This window comes from Galeopterus variegatus, unplaced genomic scaffold (genome assembly GCF_000696425.1).
Source record: "Galeopterus variegatus unplaced genomic scaffold, G_variegatus-3.0.2 Scaffold3763, whole genome shotgun sequence".
Lineage (NCBI taxonomy): Eukaryota > Metazoa > Chordata > Mammalia > Dermoptera > Cynocephalidae > Galeopterus > Galeopterus variegatus.
In genome coordinates this window covers 75,796-94,019 of record NW_007729874.1, presented here as the reverse complement: position 1 = coordinate 94,019, position 18,224 = coordinate 75,796, and the positions used below count along the sequence as shown (strand labels likewise).

Here is an 18,224-nt window from a genome sequence, read left to right as displayed (position 1 = left end):
AAATCAACTCAAAATGGATTAAAGAATTAAATATACACCCTGAAACAATAAAACTGCTTAAAGAAAACATAGGAGAAACACTTCAGGAAGTAGGTTTGGACACAGACTTCATGAATACAACCCCAAAAGCACAGGCAACCAAAGGAAAAATAAACAAATGGGATTATATCAAATTTAAATGCTTCTGCACAGCAAAAGAAACAATTAAAAGTGTTAAAAGACAACCAACAGAGTGGGAGAAAATATTTGCAAAATATACATCTGACAAAGGATTAATATCTGGAATATACGAGTAACTTAAACAACTCTACAAGAAAAAAACAAGCAATCCAATTAAAAAATGGGCAAAGGAGCTAAATAGGCATTTCTCAAAGGAAGATATACAAATGGCCAACAGACACATGAAAAAATGCTCAACATCACTCAGCATTCGGGAAATGCAAATCAAAACCACACTGAGATACCATCTCACCCCAGTTAGACTGCCATTATCAAAAAGGTAGAGAATAACAAATGTTGGTGAGGATGCAGAAAAAGGGCTACCCTCGTACAATGCCAGTGGGATTGTAAATTACTGCAGCCATTATGGAAAACAGTATAAAGGTTCCTCAAACTACAGATAGAACTGCCATACAATCCAACAATCCCACTGCTGGGTATATATATCCAAATGAGTGGAAATCATCATGTCAAAGGGATACCTACACTCCCCATATTTATCACAGCTCTACTTACAATAGTCAAAATATGGAACCAACCTAAATATCCATTGACAAATGACTAGGTAAGGAAAATGTGGTATATATACACAATGGAGTACTACTACTGTGCCATTAAAAATAATAAAAGCCTACCATTCACAGCAACATGGATAAACTTAGAGAAAATTATGGTAAGAGAAATAAGTCAGACACAGAAACAGAAATACCACATGTCTTCATTCATAAATGGGAGCTAAGAAAATAAATAAACTTTTAAAAAGGAAGAAAGATACAACAATCACAATAATTCATTGAACTTTCAAAAAAAGAGAACAGAACTGAGGCCACAGAGGTGGAAAAGGGAGAGGAGGAGATTAGCGAGAAATTGGCAAAGGGTCACCAAAAATGAGCACATTGTATAATGACGAATATACTAATTATCCTGATTTGAGAATCACATATTGCACATAGGTATTGATATTCAATTCTGTACCCCACAGACATGTACAATCAATTATGTTTCAATAAATTTTAAAAACTGGTAAATGAATAAACATGCAATGGAATATTATTCATCAATAAAAAAGAATGAAGTACAAATGCACACTACAGCACAGATGACCTTGAAACCATTATGCTCGGTGAAAGAAGCCAGTCGCAAAGAACCATATATTATATGATCCTATTTATATGAAATGTCCAGAAAAGGCAAACCCATAGAGAAAGGAATTACATTAGTGGTTGCCTAGTGCTGGGGTTTTGGGGTAAAACAGGAACTGACTGCTAATTTCTTTACCAGGTACAGGATTTCTTTATGGGGTAAAAAAAAAGTTTCTAAAACCAATTGTGGTGACGGTTGCACAACTCTGTGAATATACCAAAAACCACTGAATTGTATACCTTAAATGGGTGAGTTGTGTGGTATGTCAAAATTATAGCTCAATAGGGGCCGGCCCGGTGGCGCACTGCTACAGTGTGCCGCTTGAGAGCACGGCGGTGCTCCCGCCGAGGGTTCGGATCCCACATACAGACTGGTTCCCGCTCACTGGCTGAGCGAGGTGCGGGCGCGACACCGAGGGTTGCGATCCCGTTGCCGGTCCCAGTCCAGTACGGGCGTGACACTGAGGGTTGCGATCAGTTGCCGGACACGAAAAAAGACCAAAAAAAAAAAAATTATAGCTCAATAAAGTTATATGGTATACAACTTTTATTTGGTATACAATGTTTATTGAGCAAGTTATGCCAACCTCTAGGCCTCATTTCTTGATGTGTTAAATAAGGAGACTACTACACCCACCCAAATCAGAATGAGGAATTTTTCTTAACGTTTTCCCAGTCGTGGAAAGCATGGTTGGCTATAATCTCTATTATTCTTTCCAAGGAGGCCACAAGGGTTGTACCTGCTGAGGCTGGAAGGCTGAGGGTCCACCAACAAGAGTACAGTTTAACAGTCTCAGAAGTAAAAGTAACCTTAGGAACACCTAGGCCTATCATCCATCTGATTCATGAATCCCTTCCACAACACTTCCTCTGTCAAACCCTCCAGCAACAAGAAATCCATTACCCTACAGTGCCTGCTTCCTCTTGGCAAAATTTGCTTCTATACAACTTCAGATATAGTCCTTATGCTACTCAACAGAACAGGTCTTATCCTTCGTGTATTTTACCATCTTTCATATATTCAAAGACAACTCATGTCCCCTTGAACTTTGTCTTTTCTAAGCTAATTATCCTCAGCTTCTTCCAATATGCCTATATAATTAGGATTGGGGAACCCAAATAGATAGAACTTAACTTATATCTCTATAAACTTCAGTTTGTTAGATTTGAGTCAACATTCAGGCCTCCTGAGATCTTTTTGGAACACGATTCTGTCATTCCTCCAGATTTTCTATCTGTAAATAATTTTATGGCCTCATCTATAGCCTTGTAAAATGAATTATAAAGGCTGCCTATTCCAATTATTTTGTCATTTGCTGGGAGGTCTTTTAAACGGTTCCTCCTGAGTTTGTGTAATGTAGATCACAGACTATCAGAGCTATAAAGAGTTATAAAGATCTTTATAAGGAGTTATAAAGATCATCTAGTCCAACTCTCTCATTTTTCAGGTGATAAAGTTCCATTTCAAGGAGTCTATAGGTAGAGCTTCCAGCTCTGCCACTTGCTCCAGGTTACTCCATCCTGAAATTGCTAAGCTGGAATCGAACTCTCCCCTCTGTTCCACACTCTTATTATCAAACCCTCACTCATTTATTCACTCAGCAAATATTTGTTGAACATAATTTTACAAGAGACCAGGCAAGAAATAATGGTATATCACACTAGGGTAACGGATATAAAAAGAGAGATGTAGATGAACATAACAGACATTTAAGAGACAAAATCGACACAATTTGATGGGGATTGGTGGGGAAACGTTTACTGGCCATGCAGAGGAGGGTGTACCTGCAAATAAGGCAAAAAGGAGCAGACAAAGAGGATGGAGAAAAGAGACAAACAGGAGAGTATAGTATTATGGAATCCAAGAGGAGAGAATAACTCAGGAACGACTAGTAATCAATAATGCTGAGTGCTACTGAAAAGTCAAGTCAGGCGAGGAATGGACAATATCTATTTGATCTAGCACAGGGTGGTCATAGGGGAGGGAACAGCAATGGCACACGTGAACACAGCATTTTGTTGTTCAGCATGACACACAGCTTTCTGTTGTGCACGGTCCACTCTAACATAATGTTCACAGCTACAGTCCTCAATAAGGATCTGCCAGTCTAAGGAAATAACATAAACACTCCCAGTGTAATCAGTCCCAGTGTAAGAGGCCAGTGTAATCCAAGCCAGAACTCTTTATTTTTTCCTTTTTGTCTTTTTTTACTGACCCTCGGTGTCGCGCCCGTACCGGGGACCGGCAACGGGATCACAACCCTCGGTGTTGCACCCGCACCGCGCTCAGCCAGTGAGCAGGAACCGGTCTCCACATGGGATCCAAACCCTCAGCAGGAGCGCCACCGTGCTCCCAAGCGGCGCACTCTCCAATGCGCCACCAGGCCAGCCCCAAGTCAGAACTCTAAAAGAGCCATCATGACTTTTGCTAGTTGCAACCTTAATTAATAAGCACACTGTGTTACTCCTATTTTCATATAATTTGAATGCAAATGTTTGCCCAAGGTCACGTATGAAGCCAATGGTTAAAAAGAAAATCCTCCCAAATTCTTCAATTCCAGCCTTGAGCAGAGTTAAGCAAGCCAGATGGCAGACACCAAGTTGCAGGGTGGCCTTAGAAAAGTCACTTCCCCTATGCAGGCCTCAGTTTCACCAACTGTAAAATCAAGGGGTTTGACTAGATGGCCTCTAAGTTCCTTTCAGTATAAAGTATATTCTAATTTTATCTGGTTTATACCTTTGAATTGTTTGTCTGCTGAGACTCCATAACCTAACCAGATGCAAATCCTGTGAGTCAGAATTAGAAGATTTTTCTTCAATAGAAAACATGAACTGCAACCCCACATGTCAATCCCAAAACTCTAGTAGCTATTGGAGACTCAGAGTTAAGTACTCAATCTACTGGGATAACATATTCTTTATGGTGAGAAGCCCCCTTGAGTCCCATCCATCTACTGCTTCAAACTTTCTCATTCTAGAGCTAAAACCTTGCCTTTTTCTCCATATATTTCCTTGAAATAGCCTAGAAGTCAACCTAATCTCCAAGTAATCTCCTCTGGACTTAGTTCAAGGCACCACATTAATATCTGTTGAAGAGCTTTCTTTTTACTTATTTTTAATTGACAAAAATTATATATATTTATGGTGTTAAATACGATGTTTCAAAATATGTGTACATTGTGGAATGGCTAAATTGAACTAAGCAACATACCCATCACTTCGCATACTTGTTTTGTGGTGAGAACACTTAAAATCTACTCGCTTAGCGATTTTCAAGTATGCAATACATTGTTCTTAACTATAATTCCATGTTGGACGATAGATCTCTTGAATTTATTTCTCCCGTCTAAGGAAACTTTGTATCCTTTGACAAACGTCTCCCTAATCCACCTCCCCACCTACACTGCAGCCCCTGGTAACCACCATTCTACTCCCTGCTTCTGTGAGTTCAACTGTTTTAGATTCTACATTTAAGTGAGAACATGCAGTATTTGTCTTTCTGTATCTGGCTTATTTCACTTAATATAATGTTCTCCAGGTTCATCCATGCTGTCACAAATGACAGGATTTCCTTCTTTTTAAAAGCTAAATAGTATTCCATTGTGTATATATACCACATTATCTTTATCTATTTAACCATTGATGGGCACTTGGGTTGATTCTATATCTTGACTACTGTGAATAATTCTGCAACAAACATGGGAGTGCAGATATTGCCTTGATATACTGATTTCATTTGCTTTAGATATATAGCCAGTAGTGGGATTGCTGGATCATATGGCAGTTCTATTTTTAAATTTTTGAGGAACCTCCACACTGATTTCCATAATGGCATTTCCTCTGTTGGAGAGCTTTGAAAGACCTTCTAGATGAGCATGGAAAAATCACCTTTTTCCCTAATGAGTTTTCAGATCATCTCCTTTCCAAGCATGGCTGATGAGCAAGTACCAGGACTCACAGAGCCCAACCAAGCCATATGTCTCCTTCCCACTAAGAGAAGTCACATTCAAAAACTGAGGGCACCCAGAGTGAAGCTTTCCCTATTGATACTCCAGGTTCAGAGATGGCTTTGCCCCAGGAGGCCCACAGAAATCTAAGTGGAGCCTAAACTCCATCAGCTTCCCAAGGAAGACCCCACCAGCCTCCCAAGAAAGACTCTCACCCTTAGGCATGAGCTCCACCACTAAGGTTGGGTAGGCAATGTTGGTACAGCCGACCTTGGTGCCGCAATATTTCTCACATTCCGAGGGGAGGACACAGGCAATTTTTTCTGGGGAGAGATGAAGAGCCATGTCAGCAAGCAGACATCAGGGAAATATTTCCAAAGTTCACCTTCTTAAAACAAGGCTTCAAACAGGACATCCCTGCCCAAGGCCCTGAAAGCATTCCTCAAAGAGTGCAGCTCCCAGCTGAGCCCCTCTGTGCCACGCCCCTGCTGAATAGAGACGAATGACCATTCCTAGGCAGAGGCGAAAAGGAAATAAAGAAATGTTCAGGGTGTGAAGGGAGGAGGCACAGTCCTTAGACTTTAGCTAACTACCCTGCAGCTAGTTTTTCCTGAAAATCACAGTGATTTATGGCTCCTAATGTTGAGGTTTAATTTAAGCACCTCTTGCAAGTAGTGTTGAATGCTCAGACAACTGAGGGAATTCTCCAGTGGCAGGACTATTGGGTACTGCTTCCAAGATGTGGGAAATCTGGGGTAGAGATTTAAAAAAGAAAGAAATAAAGAAAAGAAACAGTCTTGAAGGAGAAGGAGACATGATCTAGAGACTTGGAGAAAATTTTAGAAACTTGTATAGAATTCAGACCAACAAATACTTATTAGGTACCTACTATATATAGGTGTACCTCATTTAGTGCTGCCCAATATAGCCCTGATTCATTATGACACTACTTCAAATATTTTTATGAATAAATATGTGTAATATCCATTATAATATGAACTATTCAGTCAGTATAGGACTGTGAGAGCACTTTAGCAGCACACAGCCAGTGGCAGCAAGTTCTCCCAGACTGTCTTGTCTTCATTTCAGAGGGAGCTCACCAAACTATCACTCTGTGGTTCTTTTGCCATTATTTCATATTCCAGGAAATAGTTTTGACCCGTGATAGCTGATCAAAAAAAAAATTACAAGTGGCAATGCTGGAGAGGCCACAAAAAGGCCAAGGAAGAATCTATCACCCTAGATTGTAAAGTGCAAGGCTTGGGGCACCTTCAAGGAAATGGTCCAGGAACCAGGGCTTAGAGCAGTGAGCAGTTAGAGACTGTCTGTGTCCTTTGACATTACAATTAGAAAGGAAATCACACACACCACTACAAGCCTGGGGAAGGGGCTGGGGAGAGTGAGCAACAATTGAGCAAATATTATTAGCTGGAAGAAGCAACCTGGAGGCACATCATGACTTTAGAAGATTTGAATAAAGGGGGAAAGCAACTGCCGATGTAAGAAACCAAGGAAGGCATCTCCAAAAGTTCTGTGCTCTCAAGTTGCTCACTGTCTAGCAGGGGAACGATAATGTCAGTGATCACGGCAAGAAAAGGAGAAGGTGGAAAAGAGAAAGCATGGAGCTACAGGACTTTAAAATTGACTTTGAGCCAGGAAAATGGAAGAGTAGCCAGTAAGTCCAGCAGAAGGCATCACCTGTGTACAGAATGCGGCTGACCATCCCCGTCATCACCATGAGGAACATGGGCAGCAGCTTCAGGTACCCACACAGGATGCAGCCAGCCTTCACGTGTGACATGTTTTTGGCCGAGAGGCAGCGCTGCACAATGACCTGCCAGGGAAAGCCCAATGCGAGAGCGGTACAGGTCAGAGACCCCATGATACCCTCCTGCTACCCCATCCTGGATCCCTGGCCTGGCACTCCCATGTCACCAGGGCTCAGTGACCTACAGACCACATGAGCCTCCCCTGGCTTTCCCAACCACACAAGCCACAGACAGACAGAAGTTCTTGTAGCGCCCTAGGGAAGATCCTGTCCACCCTGCCCGTCCAGCCTGGGTACCTGATCTGTGCACCAGTACCACAGGGCGAGGATGGTCAGCCCAAAGATGAGCCCAGGCCATGGGATGTCTCCCGTGATGGGATCTCGGAAGATGTGGAAGGAGTCGGCCCTTGGAGTGTAGCATTTTTCCTCAACGGTGAGGTTTCCATCAGAAATCAAGGTTGGAATGGCTTTCATATACTTCTCCATGAAGGCCTCATACCCTCCCACTTCGTGAAAAGCTGCAAAACATTGATACAAAAATGAACATTCTGAAAAGTTCAACTCTTTATAGCAGTTTTCTTCTGTGGATGCCTGAGAAACTGAGAGGACCCAACCAACAGAGCCCTCACTGTATGGTCTTGGTCATTCAGCTTCCCACTCTGGGCCTCAGCTTTCTCATCCATAAAATGGGTTTATTAACCCTGCAAAGTCCACTTGGGAGCTACTATGAGGATCCAAAGTAGTAACTTGTGAACGTGTTCCAACCATAAACTTCTTTACATAAGGAAAGGTATTTTAATTATTGAAAGGAAGACCTCAGTCCTCCAATGGTGAGGAAGCTGCCCCTACACACCCACAATGATGGCCAATCCAGGCTGGACCACTCCCCTTGGGACGGCAGAGTACGCCCAAGCTCACTGCCTGGGCTGGCAGCAGGGCGGAAGGCCAGATTTGCTTTTCTCTTCCTGGGCTGCAATGCCTCTACCTCCACCCCCACTTCTCCAGCCTGCCCTTGTCCCACTTACCAAACCCAGTCAGGATAATAGATCCCACCAACATGATCACTGTCTGCAAGGTGTCCGTGTAAATCACAGCTGCCAGGCCCCCTAAGCAGGCAGGAAGACAACACATCTTACCTCATGTGGAGGGGGACCTGTCTGCTTGTTTCCTTTCCCCACCCTCTTCCCTCTACCTCTTGCACACTTTCTGAAAACCAACCCCCCTCAGTCCCCCACCTGTCTTTCCTTCCTTCCCTCTCTTGTCCTGTTACAGTATTCTGAAACTCAGAATGTTCCCATACCTCTGCTTTTCTGAGAAATGCTTGTGAGGCCTTGGGGAAAGGAGGATATTCCTCCCTGCTCGAGAGGGAAGAGCTTGATGTGATGCTTTTAAGCCAGAAGAAGGATCAAAGCAGATGGCTCTTCTATGGTAAGAAGAAGCATCTTCCACAAATGAAGGCAGAGAAGAGCAAAGAGCTGACTGTAGCGATGTCTGCGGACACTGGCTCATTTGAAAAGATGAGTTCTATGTCCACTCTCTCTTTTCTCATACCATCTAAGTATCTTCCTGCCCCCAAAGCTGTAGGGCTCCTTTTGAGTAGCAAGTTCCATTGCTGATCCTGCCCTCCATCCCAACCAACTAGGCAGAGTAGCACCTCTGCAAAGGAGCCCCCAATTGTTATTCACATACTAGCTTCTCTGGTCACCCTCCTCCAGCCAAAACCACCCTCGTCCAGCCAAGAGCATCTGCCTGCTCCCCCTACCTCCATCTCAGTCCATGCCCATTCCTGCCTCCATTCCCTGCTCTCACTTATTCCTGCATCTGGCAGTCCCCTGATTGTCCCAACTTAGCCAAGTCATCTCCACAACCTGCAGAACCAAGCTTTGCCCCACCTCCTCTAAGAAGTTGTTCTGACTATTCCAGTACACTGGAGCTTTCTGAGACCAATCCTATAACTTGTAGGGTCTTTGAGTGGGGACCAACCAAATACTCCATTCTCAAACTCTTTCCTCGGTGTTTCTCTCCTCTTCAACAGCAGAAATCATGTCTCCTACCTCCTTTTATCTTTCATGAGTGCCTAACCTCAAGCTGGCCTTGAGCTAGTTCGTTTGAATGAACTCACCTGTGATTGTATAAAGGGCAGTGATCACCAATAAAATAACAATGGCCAGGTATAGATTCAGGCCCACAGCCAGATTGATGAATATGGCCCCAGAGAAGATATCTGCCTGGAAGGAGAGGAGAGGTGGAGTTAGGAGTGGAAGAGGCCAGCTGGCCACAGGGTCCAAGATCTATTCCTAAGTTTCCAAGTAGGCTTTCTTCAAGATGATAATAGGTACTTCATGAGAAAAAGGATTCCATGGTCAAAAATGTCTGTGAAATGCTAGGTCAAACAAAGGTAAGGCGATTTCTTAAAAATAGAACTAACATATGATCCAGCAATATCACTACTGGGTATTTATCCAAAGGAAAGGAAATTAGTACACTGGAGATACATCTGCACCCCCATGTTTATTGCAGCACTATTCACAATAGCCAAGATATGGAGTCAACTGAAGTGTCTATTGACAAATACATGGGTAAAGAAAATGTGGTGTAAATACACAATGGAATACAACTCAGACATAAAAAGAATAAAATCCTGTCATTCATGGCAACATGGATGAACCTGGAAGACATTATGTTAAGTGAAATGTCAAGCACCGCATGTTCTCAGGTGGGAGCTAAAAAAGTTAAGCTCATAGAAGTAGAGAAGAACTGAGGTTACTAGAGGGTGGTAAGGCAGGCAGGGTAGGGAGAAGTTGGTTGCCTGATACAAACTTACAACTAGATAGCAAGAATAAGTTCTGGTATTCTACAATACCATTAGGTGACTATAATTAATAACTTATCGTACATTTTCAAATAGCTAGAAAAGAGGATTTTGAATGTGCTCAACACAAAGAAATGATAAATGTTTTAGGTGATTGGTATGCTAATTACCCTGACTTGATCATCAGACCTTGTATATATGTATCAAAATATCACTCTGTACCCCATAAATGTGTACAATTATTATGTGTCCATCAAAAATAATAAAAAAAAAAAAAGTTAAGGCAGTGTCTTTGCCACACAACTTCTCTGAGCCTATAATGTACACTCTGTACTGGAATTCCCAGGAGGGGAGCATGGAACACAACACTTCACAAACTCATTTAACTATGAAACTCTTTTTGCCAAGGAACACCTTGATGTTCCTTCCAACCCACCCGTAGACTGTTGCTCTAAGCTATTATCCATCATTTACACCTCAGTGTACACAGGTTTATCAGATCTATTCCCAAAAATAAGTCTGAGTGCTCAAGAGGCCATGAATAGGAAACCCCATTCCTACTCCACAGTGGAAAGAAACTTCAGCAAGATCATAATTTTATGTCCTGAACCCAGATGGAGTTCATCCTGACTCAAACACAACCAGAACATCACCAAGCACCTCTTGCAGAGAAAGTTGGTACCAGGTGGTTTTATCTAGATTATTGCATGCAACTTTCGGGAGAATTGTTCCCTCTTCAATCCTGAATTCATTAGTTATGTTCTTGCTGCAGTTCTTACACTGGCCCCCTCTCTCCTCCTCCTGTCTCATTTAGGTACTTCATAAAGAACCTTCTACCTGGCTGGAAGGTGCAGCTGCTAATATAAACCAGCAGAGAGCGCTGGGGTCACCGAAAATAAATTTTCATATCATCTCCAAAATACTACAAGGAAGGGTAGTGTAAGGGATGAACATGGTGAATCTTTTGTTCCCAAACCTTCAGGTGCAGGAGAAATTAGACTTCCCCTAGATGGAATGCACATGCTGTTTTATTGCACAAAACCTAATACATTTCAGGGAATGCTAAGGGTGCCCGGTCAGAGTCCTGGGGAATGGGCCGACAAGGTTGGACGCTTGCATCTCCTCTCTCTTCTCATCTCCCCCCTTCCCATCTCACTGCAGCTTCTCAGGACCCTCCGGTGGTTCAGGTCCCCCACCACCACCACACCATCCTGCTCCTCCCAATGGAATCTCCTATTCCCCACTTCTGTTAGTTGGCAGAGAGTTTGTCTAAAATCAACTCCATGTTTATGTGCTAATATGTGAGCCCTGGAGAGAATCAACCTCTTCCCCCAAAATGGACCTTGTGAGGACCCAGTGCCTTAATTCCTGTCCTCTCAGACCTCCCCTGCAGATTCTCTTGCCCCAAGGAACCTAATGTCATCATCTTTCCTAGTGACAGCAGAGAGGTGGGGGAGAGACGTGACTTAGAAAGAGACATCCCCCTCCACCTGGGGCTGGTGGTCAGAGCACCTGCGCTTTATCCCTCGTGTTGCCGCTCTAGGCCTGAGTGACCTTGTACAAGACATTTCACCTCTCCACTTTTGAGTGTCCTTCTCTTTAAGCAGGAAGTCCTGACTCCAGTGGCTTGTGATTCTCAATGGCTGGAAGTGGAAAAGCCCTACAGTCGAGGAAAGCATTCGCCTCCCAAATCCTGGACCAGTTTCATCCTGCCCTCTGCAGCAGCCCAAGAGGAGGAAAGAGCCCCTGCGGTGCATTAGACTTGCTAAAGGTAAAATGGCCAGTCCTTCCTGACTATGCACACTGTGCCACTTGAAACTGTGATGGATTTTCATAATGCTGGTCCCTCCCCTCCAGTGACTTCTGTATAGTCGCATAAAGTTATCTAAATTAAAAGAACCCTATTCATTGATTACAGTGGAAAGTTGTTAAATGTACACACTTTGTTTTGGTAGATTAGCTAACAAGCATAAATAAGCTAGGAAAAGATTCCAAGCCTGCTATGGTATGTACTGCCTTAAAAATGCCCTTGATTGGTTTATTTTCCAGAGTAGTTCATTTTTAGTGCTTTACGACGGCATGCCATAGTATACTGTGATATCCTTATTAATATTTCCCTTTGACATTAGTCACAAATAAGTAACACACAACTCCTAAGATAATTCTATAAATGAAGTCTATAAAGACTTCTGTGAAGTGTTTTTTAATATTCTATTTCCATCTAATAGTACAGATAAAGAATTCTAAGAAAATCTCCCTGGTAAATTGAAAAAAACTAGGACAGATTCTTCCCCCATGAGTCACTCCTAACTTCAGAAATAAATTCTGCCCTGGGAACCCCAAAGCCAGCCTGAGGATACCTTAGCTAACCTCACATAGGTGACTCCAGCTGAGCGAACCCACTTTAGCCCAGGCGCTTTCACATTACTCTTGAGTTCTCTCCAGCTGCTCAAACTTTCTCCTGCTTCACTAGGGGTTTTTTCCTTCATATCCAGGGAATTTTACAATTTACCAAGAGCTTTCAGATGCATGTATTATTGTGATACTCATAACAACATTGAAAAGAAAGGGACGTCCTTTCTGGAATATTTTCTGCAGAGAGTAATATCTTTCTTAACCAAAAAAAAATTTTTTTTTTACTTTTAAAATAAAATGTTTTAATAATATAAAATAATTCATGTGTGTAGTTGAAAAACAAACAGCACAGAAAGTTATATGTTGAAAAGTAAAAGTAGCTCCACTTCCATCACTCTGCCCAAAAGTGACCACTGTCAAGAGCTTTTAGTCCACCAGAGAATGTTTAAATGGCTTGATGAAAATGACATATCAACAGTTCTACTCAACAACCCCTAAAAATAATAAAGATTCAAACCTGAAAAATGTTTACAATTTCATGGTAAGAGGGGAAGTGTGTTTGCTGCCCGTTCTGTTCCTAACCAAGATGTATCTGAACACACAATAAATCCTGCCTGGCAATTAGGTTTCAGATGCAGAAGCCCCATTACTCAAATTTCTCTTTCCATTTGTTAAAGCGAATGGCCCAGGTAATGAGCATTAAATCCCTGAGCAAAAGCCAAAGCTCCTATTTTGACCCAAGGACCCAAAATGGACAGTGGAGGTGCTGTAAAAGCTTATTGCAGTTGTGATACAAATTGAAATACAAATGGGGATATTTGGACATCACACGTAATCATAAAATCTGAGGCTTTATCTCAAGTGATTGTGCACATTTTAATAAGATACACAATGTCAGGAAATTTTACAGAACAGAATGCTTCCCAGAACTTGATAAGGTAGGGTGCTCGAGGGAGTCAATAAAATTCAGGAGTTCAAAGAGGGACAATCAATAAGACGGCAGCCATAGCCAAGGCTCCACACCACGGATGCCCAGTGTCCTGCACCTGCAATGCCCTTTTGCTTCCTCTCTCTCATCAGTCGCACACCCCCTGGATCACTACGTCCTCCCTGGGCCTTCCTGGCAGGTCCCTGCTTGTTCCCTGTCTGGACATGGATCTCACAAGGCCATCCCTCCTCTCTTCTCACCCAACACAAACCATCTGTGCTTCCCCCCACACACAACAAAATTGACGAAGCTTTGTGTGCAATATAAATACCTTTCTACTGTATTTTGTTAAATAACTGTTCTTTTCTTCTGTCTGTGAGCCTTGCACTCCTGTGTATCTTGATATGAGCTCCTAGCAGGAGTAACATCAGTGTAATTCTTTAAAATTTTCATTCTCTATGACTCATGGGGAGCCAGCCAGCCAAACTTACGAAAACGAAGCCTTGCCTGTCTGCATCCCTCTCCACCCTCCCTCTACGTAGGTGTCCCTCCTTCAGATCCTTCACACACCTATTATGCCACTGATGTTCTCTCCTCACAGTTCTCTCAAACCCTACTCTCAGAAATTCATTTATATTGTGAGGCTCATTTAACTGGCTCTCTTAATTTTTCCCTGGTTCTTAAATTTGAACTCTGTACTGGAGGAATGAGAGAGTTAGAAAGCAGGGAGGACATAATGCCAAAGAGTTTGAACTTAGAGTCAGGAAACCTGCTTCTCATCCTGTTTCTGCTCCTGTTTAACCCCGCAAAGTCCCTTTCCCTCTCTGGACCTCAGTTTCCCCATCTGTAAAATGAGAGCATAGAACATAGGACTAGATGACCTATCCCATTTTGTTATTCATGCCTTCATCCCATCCAAGCACAGTGCAGAACTGTGAAGAGAACACAGACTTTGGGACTAGAAAAACCCTGGTTACAATCCTGGCTTTGCCATATACTAGCTGTGTGATCTGGGGCAAATTACTTAAATTCTCTAAGACTCAGTTTTCTTGTCCATGAAGTGGAAAATAAAATAGAAATCCTTACCCGTGTAGTACTCTTATGAGAACTGGAAATGGAGTAAGTGAAGCCTTTAGTGGAGACTAAATGAGAGACTGGCACTAAACAAAAGGCAGCTGTCATCCTTCTTATGCATTTGCCAAGGGATCACTGGCCTTAGGCAATGGGTGGAACAAGTACGACATTGGTCAGGGCCTCCAGTAAGGAGCCCCAGAAATCACACAGAGTGGGAGCAGTCTATACTGTGTACAATTCAAAAGCAACATTTAGAAAAAGCTGACTGCTGGGGGATGTGCCCCTTCAGGATCTGAGTTGAAGGAGGCTGCCCCTCAGCTACCTGTAGGGGCTCCCAAGTCCAAGGAGGTTTAATCAGTAACCTGAAAAATAGATGAGGCAACAGAAAAGGCAGGGAGAGAGGTTGGGCACTTAGTCTATTTATATGACTACCCCTACAACAGCTCTGAGGGCAGAGTGCCCTTTCCATGGCAACTGTAGTCAACAGACTTTCACCCCCTTGAACTGTGGACTTGGAGAATGCTTGTCTCCAAGAAGGGGAAACCCCATGCCCTCCTCTACATGCTCATTACACAGATGCCACCTCACAAGCTGAACCAAGGGACAGTTATCTCACCAACCTCCCACTCCTTCCAGTGTGACCTCCCAACCCTCCCACTTACATCTCTTCTCTCTTAGATCAATGTCTTTCCCTCCCTCGGGAAACCAAGACCTGATTTCTTCAGCCCTCCCAGCCCTTCCCAGTCTAGACTCTGCACACCGATCATCTAATGAAATAAGACTGGAAAGCCCAGGGTCTTCATCTTGTAACTAAAAACTAACCTGAAGGAGAGGAGGAGAAAATGAAGAAGCAGAATCGTCACATGAATGGATAAAACACAAAGGCACAGGTCAAGGGCAGTAGCAGTGGAAGTCAGGAAGCTGCTCAAGGAGGGAACACTATTAAGGTGTCAGTCCCAACTCCAAGACAAAACCCTATTGGCCTTATCAATGTGAGCATGTTTTCACTGAGTTGTGTAAAACTTATGTACAAGACCATTCAATGGGGAGACAATCGTCTTTTCAACAAATGGTAATGGGAAACCCACATACAAAAGAATAAAGTTAGACCCCTACCTCACACCATACACAAAAATTATCTCAAAATGGATCAAAGCCCTAAACCTAAGAGCTAAAACTCCTAAGAGAAAACATGAGGGTAAATCTTCATAATGTTGGATTTGTCAATGGATTCTTAGAAATGACACCAAAAGCATGAGCAACAAAAGATAAAATAGAAAAATTAAACTTCACCTTGATTTCAAATCTTTGTGCATCAAAGGACACTATAAAGAAAGTGAAAAGACAACCTACAAAATGGGAGAAAATATTTATAACTCATATATCTGATAAAGATCTGGTATTCACAATATATAAGGAACTTCTAAACTGAACAATAAAAAGACAAACTACCCAACCAAAAAAAAAAGTTTGTGCATGCAGGCCAGGACAGAAAGGTAATACATAAAAGGGAAAAATAACTGTGGTAGGCTGAAGGCTTGTACATATATAATTCCTTTAAAGAAAGAACAACCAAGTGCAATGTATGGACTTTGGATCCCGATTTAAATAAACTAGCTGTAAGTAAAAGAACATTTTTGAGATAATCAGGAAAATGTGGCTATGAACCAAGTATCAAATTATCTAAGTTGAGAAGTTACTGTAAATTGTGTTAGATATGATAAAAGCACAAAGTTTATGTTTTTAAAAAGTCAAAGGTGCATCCTGAAGAATTTATAGTGAAATGATATAATATCTGGGATTTAATTTAAAATATTGCTGGAAAAAAAGTGAAAGGGGATAGATGAGTCAAGAATGGCATAATATTGATAATTGTTAAAGCGAAGTGATCGGTATTAGGTCCATGAGTGCACATTATACTATCCTGTCTCTGCATAGGTATGTTTGAAATTCTCCATTAAAAAATGCAGATGTTACTTAATATTGCTGTTGTCTCAGCCTTAAGTAATCAGGAAAATAAAAGTACTAGCGACTATTCTTTCAGCACCCTCCCTAGCTAGAGGAAAATGCTCAGTTCGGTTCCAATCCAACTCAGATCTCAGCCAGGACAGATCTTTTGCAAGATACTGAAATTGGTCCAATCTCACCTTTGGTGCTGGATAGGGGAGGACAAGAAAAGCGAAGAAAACTGAACATAGCTAATGAGATAACCCTTTTTATTTTTTTATTTTTTATTTTCTGTGACCGGTAAGGGGATCGCAACCCTTGGTGTGGTGTCACCCTGCACCGCACTCAGCCAGTGAGCGCACCAGCCATCACCAGCCATCCCTATATAGGATCCGAACCCGCAGCGGGAACACCGCTGTGCTCCCAGCGCCACACTCTCCCGAGTGCGCCACAGGGTCGGCCCTGAGATAACCCTTTTGACAGAGCTATGAGCACTTTATAACTACTGGCTAAGGGAGAAAGTTGGAGCCACTCCTTGAGTGATGTCAGAAAATGTCACTTCTCTCTGTCCTACTGCAGCTCAAGGAGCTTCTCATAGAGTGTTGAGGGTTCTCAACTGGCCATGTTCCTCATCATAATATCTTACATCTCAATTAACACTTTACGTTTTCAAATAAATTCACTTGATCCTCACCACCACCCAGTGAGTTCGGCTAGGTAGGAATTATTATCCTTACCTTACTCATGAGGAAGCTAAGTTCTGGAGAGTTTATGCCATCTTCCCCAGGTCACCTGCTAGTGAGCAGTAGAACAGACCAGGAACCCAGCTTCTTCCAATTATTTTCCTAGGTAATTTTCTTACCAAGATCCTGTTTTCTTTCTTATTCTTTATCATTCACATTTTCTTTCTCTTTTTTTTTTTTCCACTGTTGTTTTAATCTTTATCAGACTGACATTCACCTTAGGGAAAGAAAAATGCCAACCAAAACTTACATGAAAATTTTTCTCCTCCTACCATCTTTTGGAACCATGAAGGGTGTCAACGAGAAGGAAAAGAAGGCTCCTGCTGTGACAGAAACCCTTAAAAAAAAGTGAAGGAACTTCACAGAGCTGAAGATCAAGCACCAGAGGAAGAAGTTTGCCCTAAAGATGCTTCAAAAGACAAGGAAGAAGCTTATCTATGAAAAAGCTAAGCACTATCACAGGAATATAGGCAGATGTACAGAACTGAGATTCACATAGCTAGGATGGAAGAAAAGCTGGCAACTTCTATGCACCTGCAGAACCCAAATTGGCATTTGTCATCAAGATTAGAGGTATCAAGTGTGAGCCCAAAGGTCTGAAAGGTGTTGCAGCTTCTTTGCCTTTGCCAGATCTTCAATGGCACCTTTGCGAAGCTCAACAAGGCTTCAATTAACATGCTGAGGATTGTGAAACCATATATTGCTTGTGGGTACCCAAACCTGAAGTCAGTAAATAAACTAATCTACAAAGCATGGTTATGGCAAAATCAATAAGAAGCAAATTGCCTTGATAGATAACACTTTGATTGCCCGATCTCTTGGTAAATATGGCATCATCTGCAAGGAGGATCTGATTCATGAGATCTATACTGTTGGAAAGCACTTCAAAGAAGCGAGTAACTTCCTGTGGCCCTGCAAATTATCTTCTCCATGGAGTGGGATGAAGAAGACGACCACTCATTTTGTGGAAGGTGGAGATGCTAGCAACAGGGAAGATCAAATCAACAGGCTTATTAGAAAGATGAACTAAGGTGTCTGCCGTGATTGTTTTTGCAATCTGCTTAGTTAAATAAAGAGCTACTGCTTTCAAAAAAGAAAAGAATTTTGATGGTTTCCTGGGGGGGGGGGGGTTCCCACTTTGTTTTGTCTTACCATCATGAGGAATTGACTTGAACACTTTCAAGGAAGAAAAAATAAAGGAAAGAAGGAATACAAGGCTTGCTCCAGTAGGTCAGCGAAGAGCTCTGCTCAGCTTTCAAAGGCACCCCAGTGGCCAGCCAGTTTCTGAG

The 18,224-nt window shown here is 42.3% G+C and overlaps 1 protein-coding gene and 1 pseudogene across 3 annotated transcripts in view; one reads left to right on the top strand and one right to left on the bottom strand.

The window, feature by feature from the left end:
• The window catches only part of SLC5A1 (solute carrier family 5 (sodium/glucose cotransporter), member 1), a 69,646-nt gene that overhangs the window by 22,150 nt on the left and 29,272 nt on the right, over window positions 1-18,224 (bottom strand). For all 3 annotated transcript variants that reach the window (XM_008585928.1, XM_008585929.1, XM_008585927.1), the window contains exons 6-10: window positions 9,199-9,304; window positions 8,102-8,182; window positions 7,374-7,594; window positions 7,007-7,142; window positions 5,524-5,631 (exon numbers count right to left, since the gene is read on the bottom strand). In XM_008585928.1, the coding sequence (XP_008584150.1) occupies window positions 5,524-5,631; window positions 7,007-7,142; window positions 7,374-7,594; window positions 8,102-8,182; window positions 9,199-9,304 (652 nt within the window). The remainder of the gene's footprint in view (window positions 1-5,523; window positions 5,632-7,006; window positions 7,143-7,373; window positions 7,595-8,101; window positions 8,183-9,198; window positions 9,305-18,224) is intronic.
• On the top strand, window positions 17,222-17,965 carry LOC103601504 (annotated as a pseudogene).